This window comes from Zootermopsis nevadensis, unplaced genomic scaffold, assembly GCF_977971745.1.
Source record: "Zootermopsis nevadensis isolate Lab colony 2312 unplaced genomic scaffold, Znev_1.0 Znev_ptg000024l, whole genome shotgun sequence".
Classification (NCBI taxonomy): Eukaryota; Metazoa; Arthropoda; class Insecta; order Blattodea; family Termopsidae; genus Zootermopsis; species Zootermopsis nevadensis.
The window spans coordinates 20,126,418-20,149,025 of NW_028259156.1; the positions used below are offsets into that span (position 1 = coordinate 20,126,418).

The following is a 22,608-nucleotide window of genomic DNA, read 5'->3' on the forward strand; positions in this document are numbered from 1 at the left end:
GTTGTATTTCCTGGTGATCAGATTTTGAATATCACCATATTTGTGGAAAAAAGAAAGGCTTTAATGCTCAGCAAAACTAAAATATGTAGCAGTAACAAATCAGTGACAACCGAAGTTGCATGGGACTGATGTGATGTGTGTGTGGGAAGGAGATGTAGAGTTTTTAGTGACAGTATTATGAAGTGGTGTGGAATAATGTCAGCCCATACGGCTATTTTTTTAGGGGGGTGGTGGGGAAGAAGAGAAAGGTTGTAATATGAATCTGTAAGAGAGGGAGTTTAATTTTTGTCAGGTGGCTGGTTGTGTCACAGTCGTGACCCATATTTAAAGTGATAACTTGTGAATGGGTTTGTAGTGATCATGACAAAATTTGCCTTGTGAAAATGGAAGGTGCTTGTTCATTGGCTAAGATAGAAGTGTTATCTGTGTGGTGAAGTAAAACTGTGTGTTCTTAGAGGAGTGTGATGCATGTATGGAGGTATCTTGTTTTGTTGAATGTGAATGTATTTTCACTTTTTAGGAGTAGCGGAAATAGAGTGATCCTTCAGATTCTACTGAGCTGCATGCTGTGTGTCATCTGACCTGCGTACTGCTTGCCATAGAAGCAGTGAGTACAGATATGAAACTCCATTGTCAATAAATCACTTTACAAGTTACCAACTTGTTGGCGTAGTAAACAAAGAATAAGGACTAACATTTGTACCCTTTGGGGAAAGATTCCCCGTCATTAATGTCCGAAACTAGTGCATTAAGGACACCAACTTCATATAAAAAAAAATAATATCTGGATGAATATTCGGAATATGTACCAAGTTGGAAGAGGAATACTTCTTCTGTCAAGCAACGGTAATGCTCTGACAGAGGCTGACCGCATGTTGGATGTTTGATCTTACGTGTCTAATCCCCGGTAAGTCTATGAACAGCATTCACCCCCCACCCCCATTTCAGATTAAATATTTGAATAAGCAGGAGGCACCCATTAGAAAAATAAGTTGGCATGAGATTGTGCCATTTCAGACGACTTTGCCTCCAATGTCTGTGAAAGTGGCCCCTTGAGATTCTAGATTTCTTGTGTATCTTACACCTTTCCTGGTATATTACAGGAGGAGTGCACCAACACTAGACAGACTGACATCCGAGAGAAGACCGCTTGTGTCCCCGATGGTTGGCCGTCCTGTTGCTGAGTGCATACATGGAGAAGAGGACTGAATGCAGCATGTAAATTTTGTGTGCCTCTGGAGAGGTGGTGCAGTTTTCTGTTATTTAACCCATTGACAGGGGCTTGCTCTGTTGTGGTAATTGTGTTGCAAGTGTGATAGCAACTTAGATATGAATCATGTGAACGTGTAAGGTGTGGATGTCTAGTTATGTGTGTGGGGTGTTCTACGGAGTGTAGTAAAATAGTAGAAATGTCGGCCGCAATCACATTGCGTTGATAAGAGTCTGCTTCATAGTGTGGTGGCCAACACATCTTGGAATGAGAGAGAGTTTGTCCTGTGTGAAAGGCTGTAAGTTGCAGGTGCTCTTGGCTTTGGCCGCAGCTTGTCACCAAAGATGTGATTCCTCTTCCTGGAAAGAATGTGTTATTTCCTTTTATCTGCTTCATCCCATTTCATATTCTCAGTTCAAGCTAATGCCACAGGAATATCTTCAAAACGTCAGTCATTGTGAATCTGTTCGGAAGCAGATGGGGGGGCTCTGCAGTTTCACTCGTTTAGGAAGTGCGGTGATGAAGATCTCTGGCATAGCTATACCGGACAGTCTTGATAATAGTGGGTGTCCGTTCTCTGGCCCAGGAGGGCTTTAAAAGTGTGCTGACCACGCATTACTTAGTTTGTATTTTCTTCATGTAAATCTGTAAAGAGATGTCAAAGCGGGAGGTAACGGGAATACTTAGTGATCATCACCGAGAGGGAGTTTCCAAACAGTCGTTAACGGGAGATGCGCAATAGCAGTTGTCCTATGATCGAAAAGTGTGACTTGCCAGTTACTGTAACTAAAACATTTGACTTCCCTTACTCGTTATAACTTGAAACTGTTGCTTGTGTTTTCCAGGTCGTGGAGACAGCATCTAGTGCTCTGAAGTCGAGCACGGCGGATCCGTTCTACCGTCGTCAGTGCTGGGAAATAATTTGCTGTTTCTTGGTGGCATCCCTGAATTTTAATGATGATGAGAATAGAGTGCAGCAGCTGTTCTCCTGTCCAAGGTATATAAGAGCAGTTGGAGGCAGAAGAATATTGTCAAACTAACCTCATTCTTGATATTAAAAAAGTGTACAAAATAAAAGATGATTTTCCAGCCTGATGGTACTAACATGACATAACAGATTGTTAATCACTGGCTTTTCTTCGCAGAATTGTAAGCGAGTCCCAAGGCAGTCTATGAGGCACTGTTATAGATTTTTCTCTGAGCACCCAGAACTCATTATTTACTGGTACAGTGAGCCCGTTAGAGGCTGTACCACAATTAGTTTGGGTTTAGTATCCTGCCAGTACCAGGAGGCTTCTACAAGTAATGTATTTCTTTGTCATATCATAAACCCAGATTTCCCATTTGCTCTGTGCCTCTTACATCAGTTGCTGATTTAGGAAGCAGCTACTGCATTGGCCACTGTTGTGACCATTGAACATTAGGATGTGAGTGTAATTATCTGTACTCATTGTGATTCGCTGTTGCAGTTCTGATGATCCACATGTGGAGATCTCCGCAGTCCATGGGATTCCGTACAGATTGCAGGACAAGCAAGCCAGAGCCACTCACCAGATGGCAGTCACAGGTAAGTTCATCCATTTGAGTAAATTGTTTAATAAACTTCTTTTCTGAATTACAATGCCATTATTGAAAGAAGAAGACCTTTTTTCCTGAAAGGTAGCAAATGGTTTTAATGAAATGAAGAACTTGTCTATTTCTTCTATTGACACTACAAAGAAACAATGAAGAACGTGATTTTTCTTTGCCAGTTTAAGGAACCACATTTTGAGGCTGACCTCCACATAGTTCTATAATTGAGAATGCATGGAGTTTACCTCCATGCTCCCACTGCCTCATGGCATTGCGCTTAGTCACAAGGATAACTTCAGCTGATATAGCGAACCATTAAATGTTTAAAAATCATAATCGGTGTTGGGTTTCTGTAAGTCCAAGTGGTGTTAGAACCCAAAGACCACTGTGAGAACCTGAAATCTCTCTTAAAACCACATTTAGTATGTGAACTTGTTGAAAGCGTCTGCTTCATATCTGGAAAAGCCAGTAAGGCCTGTTGTGTATGTTGGTAGGAGTGTTTGTTGCTGCAGCCATGAAAGAGTTACGACGGTGTTCCTTGTGTGTCACTACACAATGGTGGCGATATCACAGGAAGCTGGTGAGTTCAGTTTTATAAATTTAGATTGTTCAACATTGAAACAATTTATATTACTGATGGTGAAGTTTCCACCTTTGCTTCCAGAAGGCATTATAAAGTGGCATTACTGATGGTGATATGGAAAATAAATCTAATTGATACGGCTACCTCTTGCCCCTTGTCGGTTGAATTCACCTTAGTAGTAGAAGTGCTACAGATGTTGGCTGTGTTGTAGTGGCTTGCCATTTCTTAATCTTTCATTTACGTCCTTTCTTCATGACATCAAAACAGGCGAACCTGAAGAGCATGGACCCTTCTGGTGTTTATAGACTCCCTCGCTGTCATAACGGGGCACGAGGAGAGGGAGCCGTGTAAGCCGGGACACCTCGGCTCCAAACAGACGGCAAGCGAACTGTTCGTAAAATATCCACTGAATCAGTGGCAAGGGAAGTTGCGTGGGTCTGACGTGATGTGTGTGAGTTGTAGAGTTTGTAGTTGCAGTATTATGACGTGTGGAATAATGGCCCACTTGGCGAATGTTTTAAATTTGCTGGGGGGGAGGAAAAAAAGGCTCCAGTATGAATCTGTAAGCGAGGGAGTTCAGAATTTGTCAGGTCGCTGGTTGTGACCCGTATTTAAAGTTAACTTGTGAATGGGTTTGTAATGAACTTGACAGAATTTGTCTTCTGAAAATGGAAGGTGCTTGTTCATTGGCTAAGGTAGGAGTGTTAACTGCTTGGTGAAGTAAAACTGTGTGTTCTTAGAAGAGTGTGATGTCTTGATTTCTTGAATGTGAATGTATTTTCTCTTTCTGGGAGTAGCAGATTACGAGAAACAGAATGATCCTTCAGATTGTACTGAGCACCACGTGACCTGCGTACTGCTAGCCAGAGAAGCGTTGAAGTACGTGCGGCAACAGTTGGCAGACCGACTTGATGTCAGAAGATTAAACCTGCTGGGACAAAGAAGGAACCTCGTATCCGCAAGAAACTGATATCAGTCTGAACCAGGCATTCGTTGTGTGAGTACATGAGCATTAGAATGTATTTGATGCGGTTGTCATGTGAGAGAGATGAGTCTGTCCAATTTTATTAGGTACTTTAGATGTTGTGAACTTAAATGTGAGATTTGATATGTTGAAAGACCTATGTGCGGTGAGAGATTGGCATAATTGCAGTATCTGTGGTATGCTAGAGGCATTCATGATTCTCTAGTGAATATATTGTTCATAGGACATCAAAATTGGAGGTTAGGTGTAGCTTGTAGACGAGGGTGGTGACTATTTGTGATAAGGTTTTGTTACACGTGAGATGTGTGCAGTGCTGAGGAGCCTTTAATGTGGTCTGTTTACTAATTAATAAGTGAGCATTTGCCAGTGTAAGTAATTTAGTTTTGTGCACAGTGAGCGGAGCTGCCGGGATATTTTCTGTGTTTGTGCTTAATTTTAGAGTTTGCTGTGTTGAGCAAGGGGATCGGTTACAAAACTTGTAAGTTTGGGGTGTGGTGTTCGATATGAATTTGGATTTGCTTGCAAAAATGGAGATGACTGTCAGAGGTTCCATTTATTTGACACTTACCATATGTTGAGAGTTGTCAGGTGTCAGTCTCATGGACATGTGATGAGGCTCAGTATTACTTCTGGTATATTCCGTGGTTGTTGGTGGGGTAAGGGGATTTGCATTAGGATCGAGGAGTGGTGTGGTTGGTTGGAACCAAGTATAGAAAGGCAGTGCCACTTATGTGGGTCACAATGTACCAGTGGTGGTGTTCGTCAGGATTGTTATTTTATGTCTGTAAAATGGTTGTGAAGAGTTCTTGGCTTAGGAAAGACTAATTTGTTAGTGTTGTCAGTCAGAGTGTTCCTTAGGAAGAATGTAGAGATTGTGTTTTTGTGTGTGTGAGAGAGAGACAGGCTGAAGTTATTGACCATTTAGTTTGGTTAAAGATTGTTGACCTGGAAATGAAATGATATATGATGTCTGTTTGGTGTTCGTTGACCACCTTGGCTGCTCCCTCATAAATATATTTTTACATAACCCCTCCTTCCTCTTATCTTGGGCTCCCATATCGCACCCACGAAAACCCTCAGTTATTTTTTAGAGGGCAGAAATCAGGAAGGAAATGCATACAATACGAAACCCGTGTCTCCCCTCCATTCATTTCTAGAACTTATTACTACTGTAAGAATCCGTGCTGAAATGGAAGGGAGGGGACTTTAAGTGGTACAGCTCTTTTGCAGGATGTTTGTTAAAATATTAGATGTTCGAGCCGTCTGTGAGTGAAGATTCCTTTGCGTATGATTCTTGGAGGTAAAACGTAGCTTTGTTTGTTGCACGTTTTATTGATCTTGTTATTGGGTAGTCAATCAACATACGATTATGATGTTGAAGGGGTCCCGGGATCTTAATAAACATTGTGACCACAATCAGAAATTCTCGTGTAGACATGCTGGCAATTCCGTAATCAGCGTGCACTAAAACTCATCTCGTAAAACTGTTTATTGACGTAATGTCAGATACAAAATATTGTTTTGTAGAATTGCTTTCTTTATTTTGTTGTGTTTCTACTTGTTACATTGAGAGTGCTGCTGCTGGTGTCATGGAGAGATGTTTCCTCAAAGTAAGAAATTTTTGGTGGCTCCTTTACTTAGTGGGGAATCCCCACGTCCATATTACAGAATGTCTAAGTATTTGCGACCGGGTAGGTGGCCCCAGCACCCTGCCAGTTTCTTTAGCACTTACAGTCATCCTTCCATCATGTTATGTGAATTGGGTGTGGAGCGAGAGAGAGAAGGCAGGCAGTTGTCTTCTGGCAAACTGCTGCTTCTGTAATTGCTGGAAATGTGACCATACGAGTAACCAAGACTTTGAATAAAAATCTGCCCCAAGATGTGGGCGTAGGTGTGCGGATTGTTTTAAAAAGGGTAGCAGAAAAATTGAACGTAGTTTAGCGTAATGAATGGCGCGTTGCTTTGGTTAACAAGGAAATGATCATTTGTTTACCGTAACTGAAACAAATTATTTACGAACACACAGTCACGAAGGTCATATTGAACGGCTTTTTGCGTTTGCTTTACTTCATCGTTTTGTCGTCTGATTTGACTTCGTTTGTCCCCACCATTTTCCTACGTGATACGACCATAATTCGTTGCGTTGGATACGTTACTGGGCGGGGGAAAAGGGTCCCTTTGTAATTTATGAAAGTGACATTTGACAACTTGCCGAAGTGTAGCCTAGAACGTTTGTACATTGGCCGACAGAATTCGTGTATTTCTACATTGATTTGAGGTCTTGTTCGTCCTCGTAATCGTTAAAAAACAACTCGGCTCAATTTGAATACTAAGCAAAGTGTTAAAACTAGCTACTACGTGTTTGTCCAGGAAGGCACAGATGTTTTGTAGTTGGTAGTATAGCCAGTATGATCTGAGTTTTTATCCATTTTTGTTGTCTGGATTTGGAAACAGTTATTATTGAAATATGATATTGTGTAATATTACCAGTTAGGATTTCAGTGAGACAGATTAGATGTTTGGAAGAAGAAGATGACAATAATGATGACAGTAATTGCAGTAAACTTGTCTTCGCGATGTGTGTGTTACTTTTTTTTCAGAATTGTCACCTTTACTCAGAACACCTGATGTGATCTGGATATGCCATTCAGGTCGCTGTGGTGTGACAGCAGATAGGTTGCGGTGTTTAAATATCAGTGTTGTAATGCAGTTTGGAATAAGCAGGGTTCCTAATGACGTAGGATGTGGAAAGAGGCAACTCCATTCTGAATGAATCTGGTTACATGTGGAATGTCACGGCCATAGCACTTTGGAATTTCCTGGAAACTCGGCTATGCTGTCAGAGGAATTTATCTTCATCCAAGATTGTTTCCTTCCACACAACAGACTGAGCTACGCCGCAGTTTAAAATATAAGGTGACATTTTCATTGATCTGTCTTTTACACGAACATTTGTCATTTCAGAGTTGGTGACCATGAAATAATGACTTTTTGTACAGACTGGATGCAGCGGCTTGTTATCGTTTAGGTTCAGCTGTAACAAGGTAAATGTTAGGTGGAAGGAATATGTTGTTTGTGGCAATTCTTACTAATATAGAATATCACAATTTCTTATCTTAAATAAGAATTATTAAGAAATCTGTCAAACTGCCCTCCACTCTTTCCATTTTAGTTTTGATTAGATCGATCATTGCTGGTGGACGTCGTGGTCTCTTACAATTGAACAAAGTTTGAGGTAAGGGATTCCTATTTATTATTATTGTTCATCACATTTAATGTTTTCATCTGCATTTTTGAACTCGTGTACGAGAATTAGACTTGTCTTCTTTTTAACACAATTTCAATTAACATTAGATTGACTTGTGTGTGTTCACGGCAACATTGATAATAAAAGAATATTCCAGTAGGCAATTAACTTTTTACAATTTTAAAGGAATTAAACGTGTTTCGTGGCCCAGAATCTTAATAAAAATATGTCGATGCTAAGAAGTGGGGTACATATTCTGAATAATAATTCTAACACTTTACAATTCCTGATACATCGACATTATTAAAGCGTTTTAGGGAACTCTGAAGAATTTTTATTTCGGATTTAGAAGCCTAATTATCGACGAATCTCCCTACATCAGCAGATTAAATCCAGGGAATGTTTGCTGTTATTGAGTGCAAAGTATTTATGGGTGCAAAACGTGGTCTTTCACTTTGAGGGAGGAACATAGACTGAGGGGCTCTGAGAACAGAGTGTTGAAGAAGATGTTTGGACCCAAAACGGGAGTGGGACAGATAAGAGAGAAAAATACTTGACGAGCAACTCACCCGATGTTGTTAGGGTGAGTTGAGTGTTTACAAGGCCTGAAGGGAGGAGACCTCGGCGTAGGTGGCAGGATAACATTAAGATGGATCTTAGGGAGACTCGATGTAGCGAATTGGCTTTCCGAACACGATAATGAATCATCTGGTTCAGTAAAGGAAGTGGGATGTTCTTTGACAAGCCGAGAACCATAGAATATCTTGCTCATTGCAGGTTGAGAGTAGCGTGATGTAGGCCCGATCTGCGCATGCGTTAGAACGACTTTGAGATTTTGTGACTGTTCCCAACTGTAATTCTCGCGTTCATTTGATAAATTTAAATGACGTATTGTGCTCTTGGTTTATATAAACGTGTAACTTAGGCAGGAAAGTCCTTAATCATGTAAGCTCTTACGCACTTTTACTTCTACAGAGAGAGAAGAACTCGAAAATTTTATGCTTATGAAAAGGCGTAACCTTCTTTTTCCAAAATTTGTTTGTTAACTGCCCGGTTCTGCAACAAAGGTCGCATAATTTGTGTGGCATGTTTTTGTAAACCTTGACAAAGATGGCTTACTACATCGGCGAGCGGGAGGTCATTGCCCCGATCAGCTGGTAATGCCGCATGGGTTAGTAAATGACGTCATAGCCTCGCGTCACACCCAGGACAGAACAGGACTCTGAAGCCACGGATAGAGCGAGCGATACAATCCCATGTCAGCAGATGCGAGTCGAGAGACCGACGGAAACAAGGCAATGAGAATAAAGCCTCAGTGGGAGACCCGGAAGGGGCGAGGGAGCCATCTCAAGCGTGCGCCGTGGATCATAAAGCATCAAGGATTGGACTGCGAGACGCGGGATCAACATTTCTAGATCAACGATCACGCAGGTTATGAATTGGCCGTGACGTCGAATGAGACTCGAGTCCATGCCTAACGATTCGCTAAGCTAATTAAGAATCCCTGAGACAACCCATCAAAACCCCGAAATATCCCACCAGCTACGTCACTCTCCGGGAGTGGACGCAGTGTGCGACCAGCCACGTCGTAGCGGACGCCGCGATGTACGCGACAGACATTAAGGAGGCTAATAAGTCCTTTGAAAGTGCGACAAAGTTCAAATACTTGGGAAAAACAATAACGATTCAAAATGATGCTCACGAGGAAGTTAGGAGGAGATTAAATTCCGGAAATGCTCGCTACTTCTCAGTTCAAAATATTTTGTCTTCCCGTCTGATTTCTAAGAACCTGAAAATTAAAGTATACAAAATACTAATTTTGCCTGTTGTGTGGTATGGGTGCGAAACATGGTTAATTTCGTTGACATTACTGTGTTGAATATTTCGGGCACAAACCTGGGTCCACATTTTCGCCTTCCGCTGTTATGTTATGGCAGTGAGCGTCAGTGTGGACCCGGCTTTAAGAGGCCGAGAAGTGAAAATGAAACTTAAAGATAAAAAGAAGAAGAAGAAGGCAGAGCTAAGACTCGAGAACAAGTGTCCATATCCAGAAAATCATTCCGTACCGAGCATATTTTATTAGCCACGTGATCTAATTAGAGGTTTGTGGCGACTATTACCGATTGGGTACAAGAATGTTTTGTGGGGTGGAGTTATTTTATCACGTGCTCGTGGCTGATTTTCTAAAGACATGCGTAATTTAGTATTTAAGAAGAGCCGGTTATTTCGACAGGCTTCTGTACGCTGTCAGAATTTTCGTTCACTGTTTAACGTTCAAATGCGGCAGGCAAACTTTTTAAATTTTGGGACTTTACTGAGTTACGATGCAACTGACCATGAATGCAGAATGCAACGTGCGTGTTATTTCAACAATTTTAGCGTTCGTGAATTTCTTGTCACAGTGAACTTACTAAAACTGCAGCTGTGGTAGCTTGCTTGGTGACACACGCTATGCGACTCCACCCCCATTTAAAAGAAGGTTGAGCTGAAACAGGGTGTTTCATGTTAATTGTCGTTGAAATAAAATTTACTGTGCGTTAGATGTATAACACACCTCTTTCGATCTTTACTTTTTATGTATGAGGGGATGGTTATTCATGTAATAAATGTTTCGAACCCCCTCTGAGCTTAAGATTATGGCAGAGCAGATCTCTATCTATCTACCTGTCCGAAAGTCCATCCACCTGTCTTTATTATCCAGAGTTTCCGCATAAAACACAGTAACTAAGTACAACAGCAGAGCATACAGGCTTGGATTCAAACCAGTAACCTGCCGAGTACGAACCCCATTCCACAGCGCCCAGTTCCCAAGCCGCGCGTCGATGCCTGTTCGTTGCTTGGTTCTCAGCGTCAATAACAAATATAATGCTCCATGCGCTGTGATCTAATAGGGCAAACCACGGAAGTCAAGAATACTTTTCCAGAAGTCAGATTTCTTGAATAGCCCAGCGACTATTACATTGTCAAGAAGCATTCTGTTCTATAGTTTGTTTCGCAGTCAAATCTAGAGCTCATAACGTGACGAGAACAGTCCTAATGTATTTGAATACATTTATACAAAGACTGAATAATGGCTACAGATTTTCATGAAGCTAAACCTACGATGGCTCAATTTTGTGGGCCCTCAGATTTTAATTGGGAAACTTGGATGTTTCCAAGTTAATGTATGTTCAATAATTCTCTTGTGTTTGGATTATTTACGACGCGAAACTTGGTCAGTGGCATTTATGCAGTGTCACAAACGCCTACATTTTGCGTTTTGGGCGAATGCTTTGTGTTGAAAAGCTTGAAACATTGGGTACTTGGCTAGTAACAGCGGAGGGATACAGAGTGACATAGCGTGGGAACCGCGGCGCGCCATTTGCTTGTCTGGTCTCTAACGTCACTTACCCCAGGTTAAAATTTATATAATTTTATGTGTGTCGAACTTTAAAACCCAAATAATAGGCGTACTAAATATATTTAGTGACGTCTGCACTTATTATTTTGATCATTAAATGCCGTCCGTTTGTTAGATTTAGCTTGAACCGTCACAGGATGTCAGGTGGGGTGACATCTTACGGGCGAAATCGCTCTTCATTTTTTTAATCGCGTAGCATCAGAGAGCCATTAGCCTTCGTAAGGGTGAGACGTGAGCCTGCCTGCAGTCTATCTTGGCCTACATCGTACGAATCTGGTATTGTAGAATAAGCAACTAGTGTTCATAAGTTGTATTAAATAGTTTACGTGAAATTAATTGTGATTTCGTATTAATAGAGACAAATTAAATGTTCTCGGAAACGTCCAAAAGCTACTTCACTTTTCTTTGTATAGTTGGATAAAAAGTAGTTCGTGGTGTGTGCAAATCAGGTCGTGTGAAACAATGAAGAAGTGTTCACTAAAAACGTCGTAACAGTTTCGTGATTTGAAATAACTTCGACTTTGATTTCACGTTGCTCGGTCAAGAATTGCAAAATCATTATTCACGATATTCATTCCAACATGGAAAATTACGTGCGAAGTTGGTAGCCATTATGGCGTCTTTTTGCGATGCAGAAATATTAAATATTCAAGTCATTCAGAAATGAAGAACTTTTCCAAAATATTAAATTTGTTTGCCGACTTTTGAGCACGTACACAAAATTACTGCTGACCAGTGGCTTTGTAATCCGCGTAGCCTATAGGAACTGTACCGAGTACACATTAATATGAATAATTAATTAGTTGCAAAAGTGGTAGACATTTTGATTTTTCCGACATGAATATTCAAGCTGATCTGAATTATATTACATATTTATAATGAATGAGTTTTGCAAAGTTTCTAGAAGTTTCTCTTCAAAATTCTGGCGAACGTTTGGGAATCAAATTAATTGTTGATTGTCATTCTTATAATTTAGTCTAAAAATTCAGTGGTCCCATTGTAAAGTTATTGTCATATTTTTATGCAAATAATTTGAAATGCACTTACTTAAATAATTATTGTGATAATATTATGTCAGTTCGGTTTCATATAATTTGATGAGTACATTTCCGTCAAATAGGGTTACGATGCACTCAGATGTCATTGCTAATATTAAATAGTTTTGTTTTCATATTTATAATCAGCTATTTACATGTGACATTACCGTAAAATGACCTCGCTCGGCTCACTGCTTGTTGCATCCGGAAGGCTCTCGGATAGATTCCAGAGCTGGTACAGAAGGTTTCGTGTTTTTATCCAGTTTCTCAGCGCATAACTAGTCACTGTGTCTTATATTATACTTTATTTTCGAAGCTGCATAAGGATGTGAGCACTAATGTGCCAAAGTTAAGTCGTGGGCACTATTTTGGGATGTTTCAGATTTGGGATGCGTGCAATAGAATGACGGACAATTGTCTTCCTGTGATTAAATGAAAAAGCTAATTGCTTGTGAAATTCATTTCTTAGGATGTCTGCACCATTCCATTCCTTAAAATTACGTTGCATTTTATCTTTACGTCGACACGTTAAATGATTTGTTACATCTTTGCAGCTTTTCCTGTACTCTCGCGTAAAATATTCCCATTATCCATAGAGTCAGGAATTCTTCCACTATTTCATCTTCCAGGATAGGAAACCATGAACACTTTTCATCTCCTCGTAAACTCCCGTCGTTTGTTCTACTTAGGCTACGAAGTCTAAACTGCAGTGCGTTTAAAAAGTTCGGTTCATTGCATTCAGGATTTGTACAAAACTTGAAACATGTTCTCCTGCACCAACAAATTATTCCCCATTATAGCCAAGGTTCTTGGATTGTGACTGAGTAAGAGCAGTAACTGTCAAATCCGCTGACGTCACGTAAATTAAACATTGATATAAAGTTATTTGATGGCAGACTCCACACACGAATCGTACAAATTATCATTCTTTCTGCATGACTAACTCACTAATAAACCTAATAATTCTTTCCTTCTGTGTGCATGGCCGGCGAACACTAACTTTTCATGATTTGTACGTTCTCGTGTGCCCCTGCCATCCGTTGCTTCTTTGAATGTAGACAAATTTTAAATTTCGTTTCGTGAAAGAGCTTAAGAATGAACTTCAGTCGAAATCACGACAGTAAATAAATGGGACCAAAGGCGTCCCCACTCACAAATTCAAGGAATATTATAAAGAGTAGTATGATAATATTAAAAATGTCGCTAAATATGTTACGTGTGATGGGTAGTTGGACAGAACCTTCTATTTAATGTGTTTTGTTCTGAAGTTTCGGTCAGGATTACCACAGTGAAGTTTGCAAATGTTGAACACAGCTTCCATATCAGGTGTTATGTTATCCTGACATTTCAATAAGAGCTCTTAATTAATTTACATCTCGACGCTGAGGCTCTCTGTCCCTGTTCCAACTTCTCGATTCTCTTCCACGTCTTCATACATTACAACGTTTTCGGGAAATTCACTGCCACAAAAGAACACGGAAGTTAATTCTCGTCACCAGAAAAACCGAAATTCTACTCCTAGTCCGAACCATTTAACTTAAATTCGGATCTTAACTCCGTTTTAATAATATTCTCCTCTACTCCGAGGCCCCTTAGCTCGTGTCACGTGTTTCCGTGTCAAAGTTTTCTGCTAGGTTTCAAATTCCTTGGGCGTGGCCTTCTTGATGTAATCACAGGAAAGAATAAAATAAATGAAACTCCTTCAACTGATACATCGTTGTTATATCATCATGCTTCGAGTCGAGAATAATTTCAGTTATTGTAGAGTATGAACTTATGTAGGCGTTGCCTTAGTTTTCTAATTTGTTCTGTGCTAGAAAAGATGATTCCATGGACCCGGAATCAAAACTTTAAATAATTCATTTTGACCAAACATCGGACGGCCGTCTTCGCTATGTGAAACTGAATAAAATCACGAAACCAAGCAAAGAGGAGGTTTTTGATCAGAGGAGCTTATGAATGCAACCAGTGGTGGACGGAGCACGGAAAACCAAAACTGTTTTGTTATTGTTAAATTGAGATTTGCAGACATCAGCAACAAATCTTTTTAAAATTGGTTGTCTGTCCATTGAAGAGCCTCCCCCCCCCCACAGCTTATATTTTATACGCAACGTGTTATGTATGCTGTCTAAATGCCCAGCCAATCGTAACCATATTGATTTGTTTATGGCTGTGATGTTCTCACACTAAAAGGCCATGTTACACGATCATATAACTTGCCGAATTCGATGGCGCACGCATTCATCGCGAACTAACAGACATGTCGAAATTTCGTAGTTATATCGCGCGGTGTATTACAGGCAGGCAGGCTCTGGTCATTGCGGTAAGATTTTCGATAAACCAGGAAATATAAGAGAATATTTGCTCGTCAGGGATTTCGAAGTGTTTAGTGTTCAGTAAAGATTGGCTCAGAGTTTCGAAAGAGTGTAAAGTCTGTGTGTGAGTGAAGCGGCCCTCTGAGTATTTGTGGTTGTGTTGTGTTGTGTTGTGCCAGCGAGAGACTTCGAACCAGGGACCATGGCAAGAGGAGCAACGCGCAAACAGTAAAGTTAAGAGAAAAAACCAGTGTCGGCCGAACCCCTAGTGGACGAGGACCCATCCGCTGGAGGATGGGCTGGGTGCTCGCGGCAGATCTTGTACGCCATAGCATCGGCACGGTCTTATCAGAGCGGCCAGGCCCCAGGTTGCCAACGATAACCACGTCGGTCCGTGCCAGGCAACTTGTATTTGACGCGGCGCCCGCCACGACTGAGGGCATGTTAGGTTAAGATCAAGTTGGCAACCCTGTGCACTTTATACTTTTTTTATAGTTTGTAAGTGTCCTCCCTGCCCTCCCCGATAGGTGCCCAAGTTAGGTCGCGTGCACTTAGCTTTTGTGTCCATGGCAATGGACGTTCAGTTAGGAGGGTTTGATATTTCTGTGTGTTTTTTTTTTATCACAGGGTGCACAACTTGACAGGTTCGGTCGGCACGACCAATGAAATCAATGCGAGAAGGAGAGACAGACAAAAAGAACTTTTGCATTCTCTTCCTGTGAACAAATCGCATTGCAAGGAAAAAGATTCAGTAAAGCCAAAATACGTATTTTGGTTCTTCAGTCTTTCGCTTCAGTGCTGAAAGATTTGTCTGAATCTGTAAGGTTATTTATTGTCAGGAATTCTGAAGAGAAATATTATGTTTTGTTGTGTGTTTTATTCTGTGAACTGAATTACAGGTTATTCGACGTTAGAGAAAGACATCGATTGTGTTTTTTCTTAAGAAAGCGTAATTCAGCGTTATCGAACGCAGGTCAGTTACACGAACATTTTGCGTTTCGTTTGTCCGCGAGAATCGCGGAATTGGCGCCGGAGTTAGGATTTTGCACGACGAAAACTTCGCCGACGTAATAACGCGCTTTGGTTTGAACAAATTAGGAGTTTCGTGTGTTGTTCCGGGCCGCGAATCCGTGTCGCTGTTATTTTTTTCAGGAAGGCGAACTCCTTGCACGGGCGTAAAGGTAAGTGACAGAATAAAGGTGGGTGAGAGGTTCGACGTTGTTTGGTCCTCGTTTCCGACGTTTCGTTCTTCGATTCAGTGAACCGTCATTCCAGCGCGACAAATCTGAATTTCGTGTTCTCGTTTCATTTCCGATCTTATTGCGACGTCGTAAAAGCTCGATAAATTTTAGTCCGCGTTTTCGTTCGCCGAAGTGGATGGCCTGCAGTCGTGTCGCTTCGAAGTTGCGCTTGTCAAAACGGACAACTGCAATGAGCAATCATAAATGGCTACTGAACTCTGCGCATGCGCACAGCAGAAGAGATGAGTCACGGAGTCAACGAACAGCACAGGTAAGTTTTCTGAGTTCGTGTTCTTACTTCCAATGTATGATTGTTGTGCCGTTCTTACAGAAGTCGTTTTGTTTGTTTGTTTGTTTGTTTGTTACAGGTCCCGCTCATTTCCTGTGCCTCAACAAAGAACGATGCACGCCCGAAATTGGTTTTAGGTTTTACTTTGACGGAAATCCGTCCATTTTGGTCACACTGTTTCGTCTGTGTGCGGTTATGATTCGTGATTTGCCCAAGTTAATTGTCCTTTAAACGTTTCAATGTTATTTCGCGTCGCCTATTGACACGTGTTCGTCTGTCTTATTTTCTCCAGGTTGTGAGGATTTGAATAGGAGAGTCGACTTATGCACATAAGTGACGTGGAAATTATAATGGAAATGTCCGGGCAGTATTTTACGAAGTTGTGATTCATCGATTTTGATTAACATGGTTCGGGTAATTTGGACAATTACTCGCGGACGGATACGATGAGACTAATGGGTGGTCTTTAAAAAACACAGACAAGGGGGATTGTTTTGGTTTCTTAATTGTGACACTCTGTGGCACTTATAAAAGTGTCAATTATTTGCTTTCATGAATGTACAGAATTGAAAAATTTGACAGGGTGACCAAAAATGCTCGGAATGATGAAAGAACGTTTTGATATTTTGGCCAAGCAACGGAAGTGTGATGATACAAACTTCTGTTAAACCTCTGTTGTGTGACCACTGAGTTGTATTCGTGAATCTGGTAATTTAGAAATTATGGGGATGCATCGTTCCTTGGCCAAACAGGATGAACCTGATAATTTTAAATAATTTCCTGGTCACCAAGCCCTCGTTTACAGCTTCAAATGCATTCAGTATTTAGCTTTTCAAGAAGTTCCCTCTTACAAATCCTGCCATTTCAGTCTGAACCTGTAACCTAGCAACCTTAAATTTATTTTCATGTTAGCGATGTCACGTGTTGAATGTTAACCGAAGAGATTTTCTGAATCTTTCCGAAATTATTCACGTGTATGTAGTAATAGCAGTGCCTGGATCCAGTTTCTGAAATTTAATGTCTGAAATATTCATTCTTATAATAATTTCTCTAACTATACATGAGTCACTTAACTCGACTTTTATCACTAACATTTGCCTTAACGTCACGTATAAGAATTGTGGAATGGAGGGCTTAATGTTCATCAAAAGGTTTCAGGTAACTCGTGTCATCACTAGCTCAAGTTGAATTTTGACATTCTGTGAAAATGATGTACGTAAATCTGTGATTTATCGGAAGGTACTACGCTTGCAGGTACCTGGAGCAACTAACAAAAACCAGGACAGCTCATCCGCAGTCCAATTCTTGAGCACAGGACGTCCAGAACACAGAGCAGAGCGGCTACGCCTTCAACAATTCATCATCACGAAGTTTTGTTGTTAACTTGATGCATGTTTTTGGATATTTCCTGGGGATTGAGACGAGCTGCATCCAGTGAGTTTTTCTAGTGTTACAGGATAATGTAAGCAGAGCCAGCGTCTGAAATGTTGTTTTTTTCAACAAAAATATATTTGTTTCGAAAGTGCAATTAGCCTCTTTACCGTCCAGTAAAATGTTAATTTTAACTTTGTCCAGTTAACACAATTTATTCCAGCAGTATCAATACAAATCACATTAAAATTACGCAATTTATAATATTTCTCTTTAGAGTAAATTAAATGTAAAAATACCTTCACGGCGACTACCAAAAACACGTAAATAAAACCGAGCGCCTTACTCCAGACTCCTCCCAGTTCCACAAGAGGCGCCACCATCACCTCGTTTTCATCTCGTGCTACCAAGGTCTCCTACGTCGCACTCGCATAGCAAATTGTGATGAGCATTGACTATTATATTAGGAGCAAACCTTCGTGTGTTTTTAAACATAATTCTCGTGTGTTCTAATTGTGGTGCAATGTATTCAGTACAGCTGTTTCTCTGTCGTTCAATATCCTAGAAACAAAGCGAGCTCCTGAAACGCTGAGCGATGGATGAACACAAATCTTAGTACTTAGTACATCGTATTTGATTCTGTGTAAATGTTGTTTTGAAATTGATGTTGCTAAAACTTCTGTCACTATTTACGAGATAAATTGTTAGTATTAACTGAAATTATGAATTGTAAAATGGTATAAAAGATACTGGACTGAGAGCTGTGTTTTAAGTCCACCTGACGTCATATTTTCAGGGGCTTAAAATGTCGCCTTTGATACATTTCATTGCCTCATCTTTATCAATTCCTCGTGGCGTCTGTTTCGATTCTGTCTCTGAGAGTTTGTTTCTGTTTTGTGCGGTCGAAATTGGAACTCCATTACGACAACGGAATCATCCAAATTCGAAAGAGTTCAGAGAAAGTTTCGTGCTTTGTGCCACGGTAATTACGAATGCATTTTAGTTACAGTAAATATCTCAGGCGGCGTCTTGATGACTTCCCTTTTCAATTCGTTTAAGAACAAAATTAGCTTTTTCCGTGTTTGATTTTGCTTTTGTCCTGACCTCTGTACATTTACGGTTAGTCTCAATTTCAAGGTCAGAGGCGTACTGCGTGTTTTTGTGCAGTAATTAAAGTTAAGATTCATCCGCGAAAGACTTGCTCGTGTTGTGTTGGTGGACGTGTATTCGCGTTACTAGACTTCTATGTTACTTTTATTAGATTCGATGTAAAACAGGGCAATTGATAGTACGAATTAAAATAAATGTATGCTTATAAAAAATCCGGACAATTTGTGACCGAATGTCAAAGTATCATAACAATTATGCACTGTCGTCTTCGTTACTTCAATGCAACACGAATATTCAAAATAATAACTTGTAAAATTTACTGCGATGTAACTTAATGAAGCTTCTACAAAGTACAGTCAAATAATTAAATAAATTTAGAGCGTGATGGAGCACGTACACACAGACGTAGTGTTCCGTGCTCCGTGACCGGAGAAACCTAAATGGAGAACAGCCCGTTAAATCGGAAAATGTTGTGGGAGATTTGTCGCCAGTTACGAGAAAAGCTTTGACCTTGGTAGTGCGCGCAGATCATAAGGAAAATGTTTTCTCAGCTAGAATACGTTCTCACGGCGGGGAGTACGAAGACGCCCGTCTTCTGCGTTGTAGCGCCGCGAAGTCTGGTAGGAGGTCCCTCCTGCCTCCATCATCACGTCGTCTTATCGCCCTGACGATGGATGCATCAAGCAGCGTCGGTTTGAAGCCACAGATTTACAACCCTCAGACTTCTACAGAGGTCAGAACTGCCGAGGTCAAATCTTTCGCCGTGAGTCAGGAATAATATGCATAGCAGATCGTTACAGATTGCACCGTCCTTTAATTACGAGTCGTAGTTCGTAAGTTTTTCTACGCACTTATTAAGTAGCTGAGCGTTGCCACGTTCAGCGCTGATTAGATCGCTATAGCCCTTATGTCCGGATCCCCTGTTTTCAGTGCACGTGCATCGTGTCTCAAGGTCCCCTCCCCGTCCTCCCCTGCGCCTCATCGTGGGAAATTGCAGGTGTCCGGAGTCTTTTTCTGTAACTTGTTTGTCAACTTGTTTTTCACCTGAAAATAAATAACTAAAGCCTCAGCTGAGGCGATCTTTAATTAAACCCCGTGAACCCAGCAAAAGAGTCTCATAAATCCCTTCATCGAACCCAAACCCACCTTGGCAACAATCTACAAAGAAGAAGGGAACGGTTTCACAACCTCTTCAAATGCCGTGCTTTCAGTTAACAGATGTGTTTATTTATTCACGGTATTTTTAGGTATTTTAATGAATAAGCACAAAATATTACCACAAAATACACAAAATTGAATTTCGTTAAGGCACATACAGAGTAACAGGAAAATGATACAGCTCTAATCAAAGGGGGAACTCAATTCATGTTTCCGAGATAAAATCAAATACAGAATCAGCTTAACAGATCGTAAGCCGGGCCTGAAAGAAGACTTCACGTCTTATAACTGCCTCGAACCTGGACAATACCTCACCAGAATGCGCCACTAACCAGGACGTGGTTAACATAACACATCATTTATTCCGGCCCGAGTCCATTGTGTTACAAGACAGAACAGTTTCATTTCTTCGAGGACACCAGCAGAATCTAAAGTTCTCACGGCGGTAAGAACGAAATTTCTTTCGTTCTGGATTGACTACTGATCGGCGCTGCAACCAAGGACACAGTCGTCATCCTCCACCTTTCCTTCCTCAAGCGCAGAAAAATCAATAACGTCCCGAAGTTCCTCGTCCGCCAGATGGCAGGAGAATGTTGATGTAGACCATGCACGCAGCTAGTTTCAGCTCGCAGACACAGATAGCGCGCGTGTCAACACTTCCACTTCCTGTTCGTACAGCGGATGTAATGACGACGTATATTAATTTGCACGTGTTTAACTATAAGCATAATTCACTATGGCGTGTAATTAGCAAATGGTCATTTTTGGTCCAACAACACAAAGTTTATTCGCGGGAAATCTGTTGTCTCGTCTCAGTAAATAAAGAAATTAATTAATGCCAGACGGCATGACAAAATATCCAAAAGACAGTCGCCTTCCTTTGAATTTTAAGTTAATATTCTTTAACGATGCCATTTTATAATGACTCAACTTTTCGGTTCATAATTAATATATGATATAATGATTACCAGCCCATGAATATTGGTCATCTGGAGAGAACTTTTGACTGTGAAAGAGGCTTAGAGCCTGCCACTTCAAAACCATCGTCAGTACGGGCTTCTACTGCACATTTTTCACATAACCGGAAATCTTCTAGAACTATCTAAACAAAAGACGGGAGTCTAACGAAGGTTTATTGCGATTACATTCCAAATTCTTTTGCACTAAAAGGGCTATAAGCTGTGTCTATTTCTTGTTCCTACTTTTTAATTTCTGTTTTGCATGGATCAGAGTCCTTCATCGGAATCCGATAGCAACTTACTCACTCAAGAAATCCACCGCCTTTCATTGAATCCAAAGGTTCATCACCGCCTTCACAAGATTATCCTTATTCAAATTCAACCCACTCTCTAACATTTAACTTCATTACAATCCATTTTAATATTATCCTTCAACTTACTCTTATGTTTCATGGTAAATTTAAAGTGACATAGAAGATGCTGTAGAATTTACTTTTTCTTACAATCTCTGATTGGTTAATTAGGTTAATGGACCTATAATAACTTCACCTAGATTCTAGGTTGTCCCCAGACATTGTGGCAAAGGGAAGGAAACCCCCGTCCTGCCAAGAATTGAAGCCCGAACGCCCAGTTCGTAGCTAGTAGCCTGAAAGAGGCCCCAATCCGGATTGACGGAGGCGTTACTTATATACTTTGTATATCATCTTGGAAATTCAGCGGACGCCGACTTCCTTATGAGCTCGGCGTAAACCGTAGTCAGAAATGTGGGGCGTAAGCGATGCCTTTTCTATTTGTGTAACTTTTCTTTTGAATTCGAATCGTTTCATTGGAAAACAGAGACAGATAACGGCGAACGAATAAAATGTACGGAGAAGAAACAGGGAAGGAGAATAGGAAAAGATGGAGCTGAAACAAGAGGGAACACAATAATAATTGTGATCTTACCTCTCGTTCCATGTGTGGATTTTCCACGGATCTGCGTTCTGACATTCGACAACCGAAACCTCCCAATAGCCGCGATGTACCCGACAGACATTAAGGTGGCTCATAAATCCTTTGAAAGTGTGACAGATTTCAAATACTTGGGAAAAACAAAAACGATTCAAAATGATGCTCACGAGGAAGTTAGGAGGAGATTAAATTCGGGAAATGCTTGCTACTTCTCAGTTCAAAATATTTTGTCTTCCCGTCTGATTTCTAAGAACCTGAAGATTAAAGTATACAAAATACTAATTTTGCCTGTTGTGTGGTATGGGTGCGAAACATGGTCAATTTCGTTGACATTACTGTGTTGAATATTTCGGGCACAAACCTGGGTCCACATTTTCGCCTTCCGCTGTTATGTTATGGCAGTGAGCGTCAGTGTGGACCCGGCTTTAAGAGGCCGAGAAGTGAAAATGAAACTTAAAGATAAAAAGAAGAAGACAAATCTAAATAAGTTGGAGACTCGAGAACAAGTGTCCATATCCAGAAAATCATTCCGTACCGAGCATATTTTATTAGCCACGTGATCTAATTAGAGGTTTGTAGAGACTATTACCGATTGGGTACAAGAATACTTTGTGGGGTGGAGTTATTTTATCACGTGCTCGAGGCTGATTTTCAAAAGACATGCGTAATTTAGAATTTAAAAAGAGCCGGTTATGACGACAGGCTTCTGTACGCTGTCAGAATTTTCGTTCACTGTTTAACGTTCAAATGCGGCAGGCAAACTTTTTAAATTTTGGGCCTTTACTGAGTTACGATGCAACTGACCATGAATGCAGAATGCAACGTGCGTGTTATTTCAACAATTTTAGCGTTCGTGAATTTCTTGTCACAGTGAACTTACTAAAACTGCAGCTGTGGTAGCTTGCTTGGTGACACACGCTATGCGACTCCACACCCTCGACCCCCCATTTAAAAGAAGGTTGAGCTGAAACAGGGTGTTTCATGTTAATTGTCGTTGAAATAAAATTTACTGTGCGTTAGATGTATAACACACCTCTTTCGATCTTTACTTTTTATGTATGAGGGGATGGTTATTCATGTAATAAATGTTTCGAACCCCCTCTGAGCTTAAGATTATGGCAGAGCAGATCTCTATCTATCTACCTGTCCGAAAGTCCATCCACCTGTCTTTATTATCCAG

At 40.7% G+C, this 22,608-nt stretch overlaps 1 protein-coding gene across 9 annotated transcripts; it reads left to right on the forward strand.

Moving 5' to 3' along the window:
* The first annotated feature begins 572 nt into the window (after positions 1-572).
* LOC147872844 (transformation/transcription domain-associated protein-like) lies at positions 573-22,544 on the forward strand. Of its 9 annotated transcripts, none has more exons than XR_015536971.1 (7): positions 573-607; positions 1,104-1,218; positions 2,056-2,207; positions 2,680-2,777; positions 3,277-3,362; positions 3,633-3,816; positions 4,163-4,304. XR_015536971.1 is itself a non-coding variant. In XM_087355501.1 (7 exons), exons 3-7 carry the CDS (start codon positions 2,165-2,167, stop codon positions 4,211-4,213), a joined length of 402 nt encoding a protein of 133 aa, XP_087211627.1. In that variant the 5' UTR covers positions 573-607; positions 1,104-1,218; positions 2,056-2,164; the 3' UTR covers positions 4,214-22,544. The 9 variants fall into 9 exon arrangements, 6 of the variants coding, with proteins under 6 accessions (XP_087211627.1, XP_087211628.1, XP_087211629.1 ...); XM_087355501.1 differs by having other exon boundaries at positions 2,702-2,777; positions 3,671-3,816; positions 4,163-22,544; XR_015536969.1 differs by lacking the exons at positions 3,277-3,362; positions 3,633-3,816 and adding exons at positions 7,315-7,394; positions 7,523-22,544 and having other exon boundaries at positions 583-607; positions 4,163-4,362.
* The last annotated feature ends 64 nt before the right edge of the window (positions 22,545-22,608 follow it).

Bases quoted from the DNA above. Each gene is read 5' to 3' on its own strand.
- LOC147872844 (XM_087355500.1), top strand. The intron at 2,208-2,679 runs GTATATAAGAGC...TCGCTGTTGCAG, and splicing joins CAGCTGTTCTCCTGTCCAAG to TTCTGATGATCCACATGTGG. The intron at 2,778-4,162 runs GTAAGTTCATCC...TTCTGGGAGTAG, and splicing joins TCACCAGATGGCAGTCACAG to CAGATTACGAGAAACAGAAT.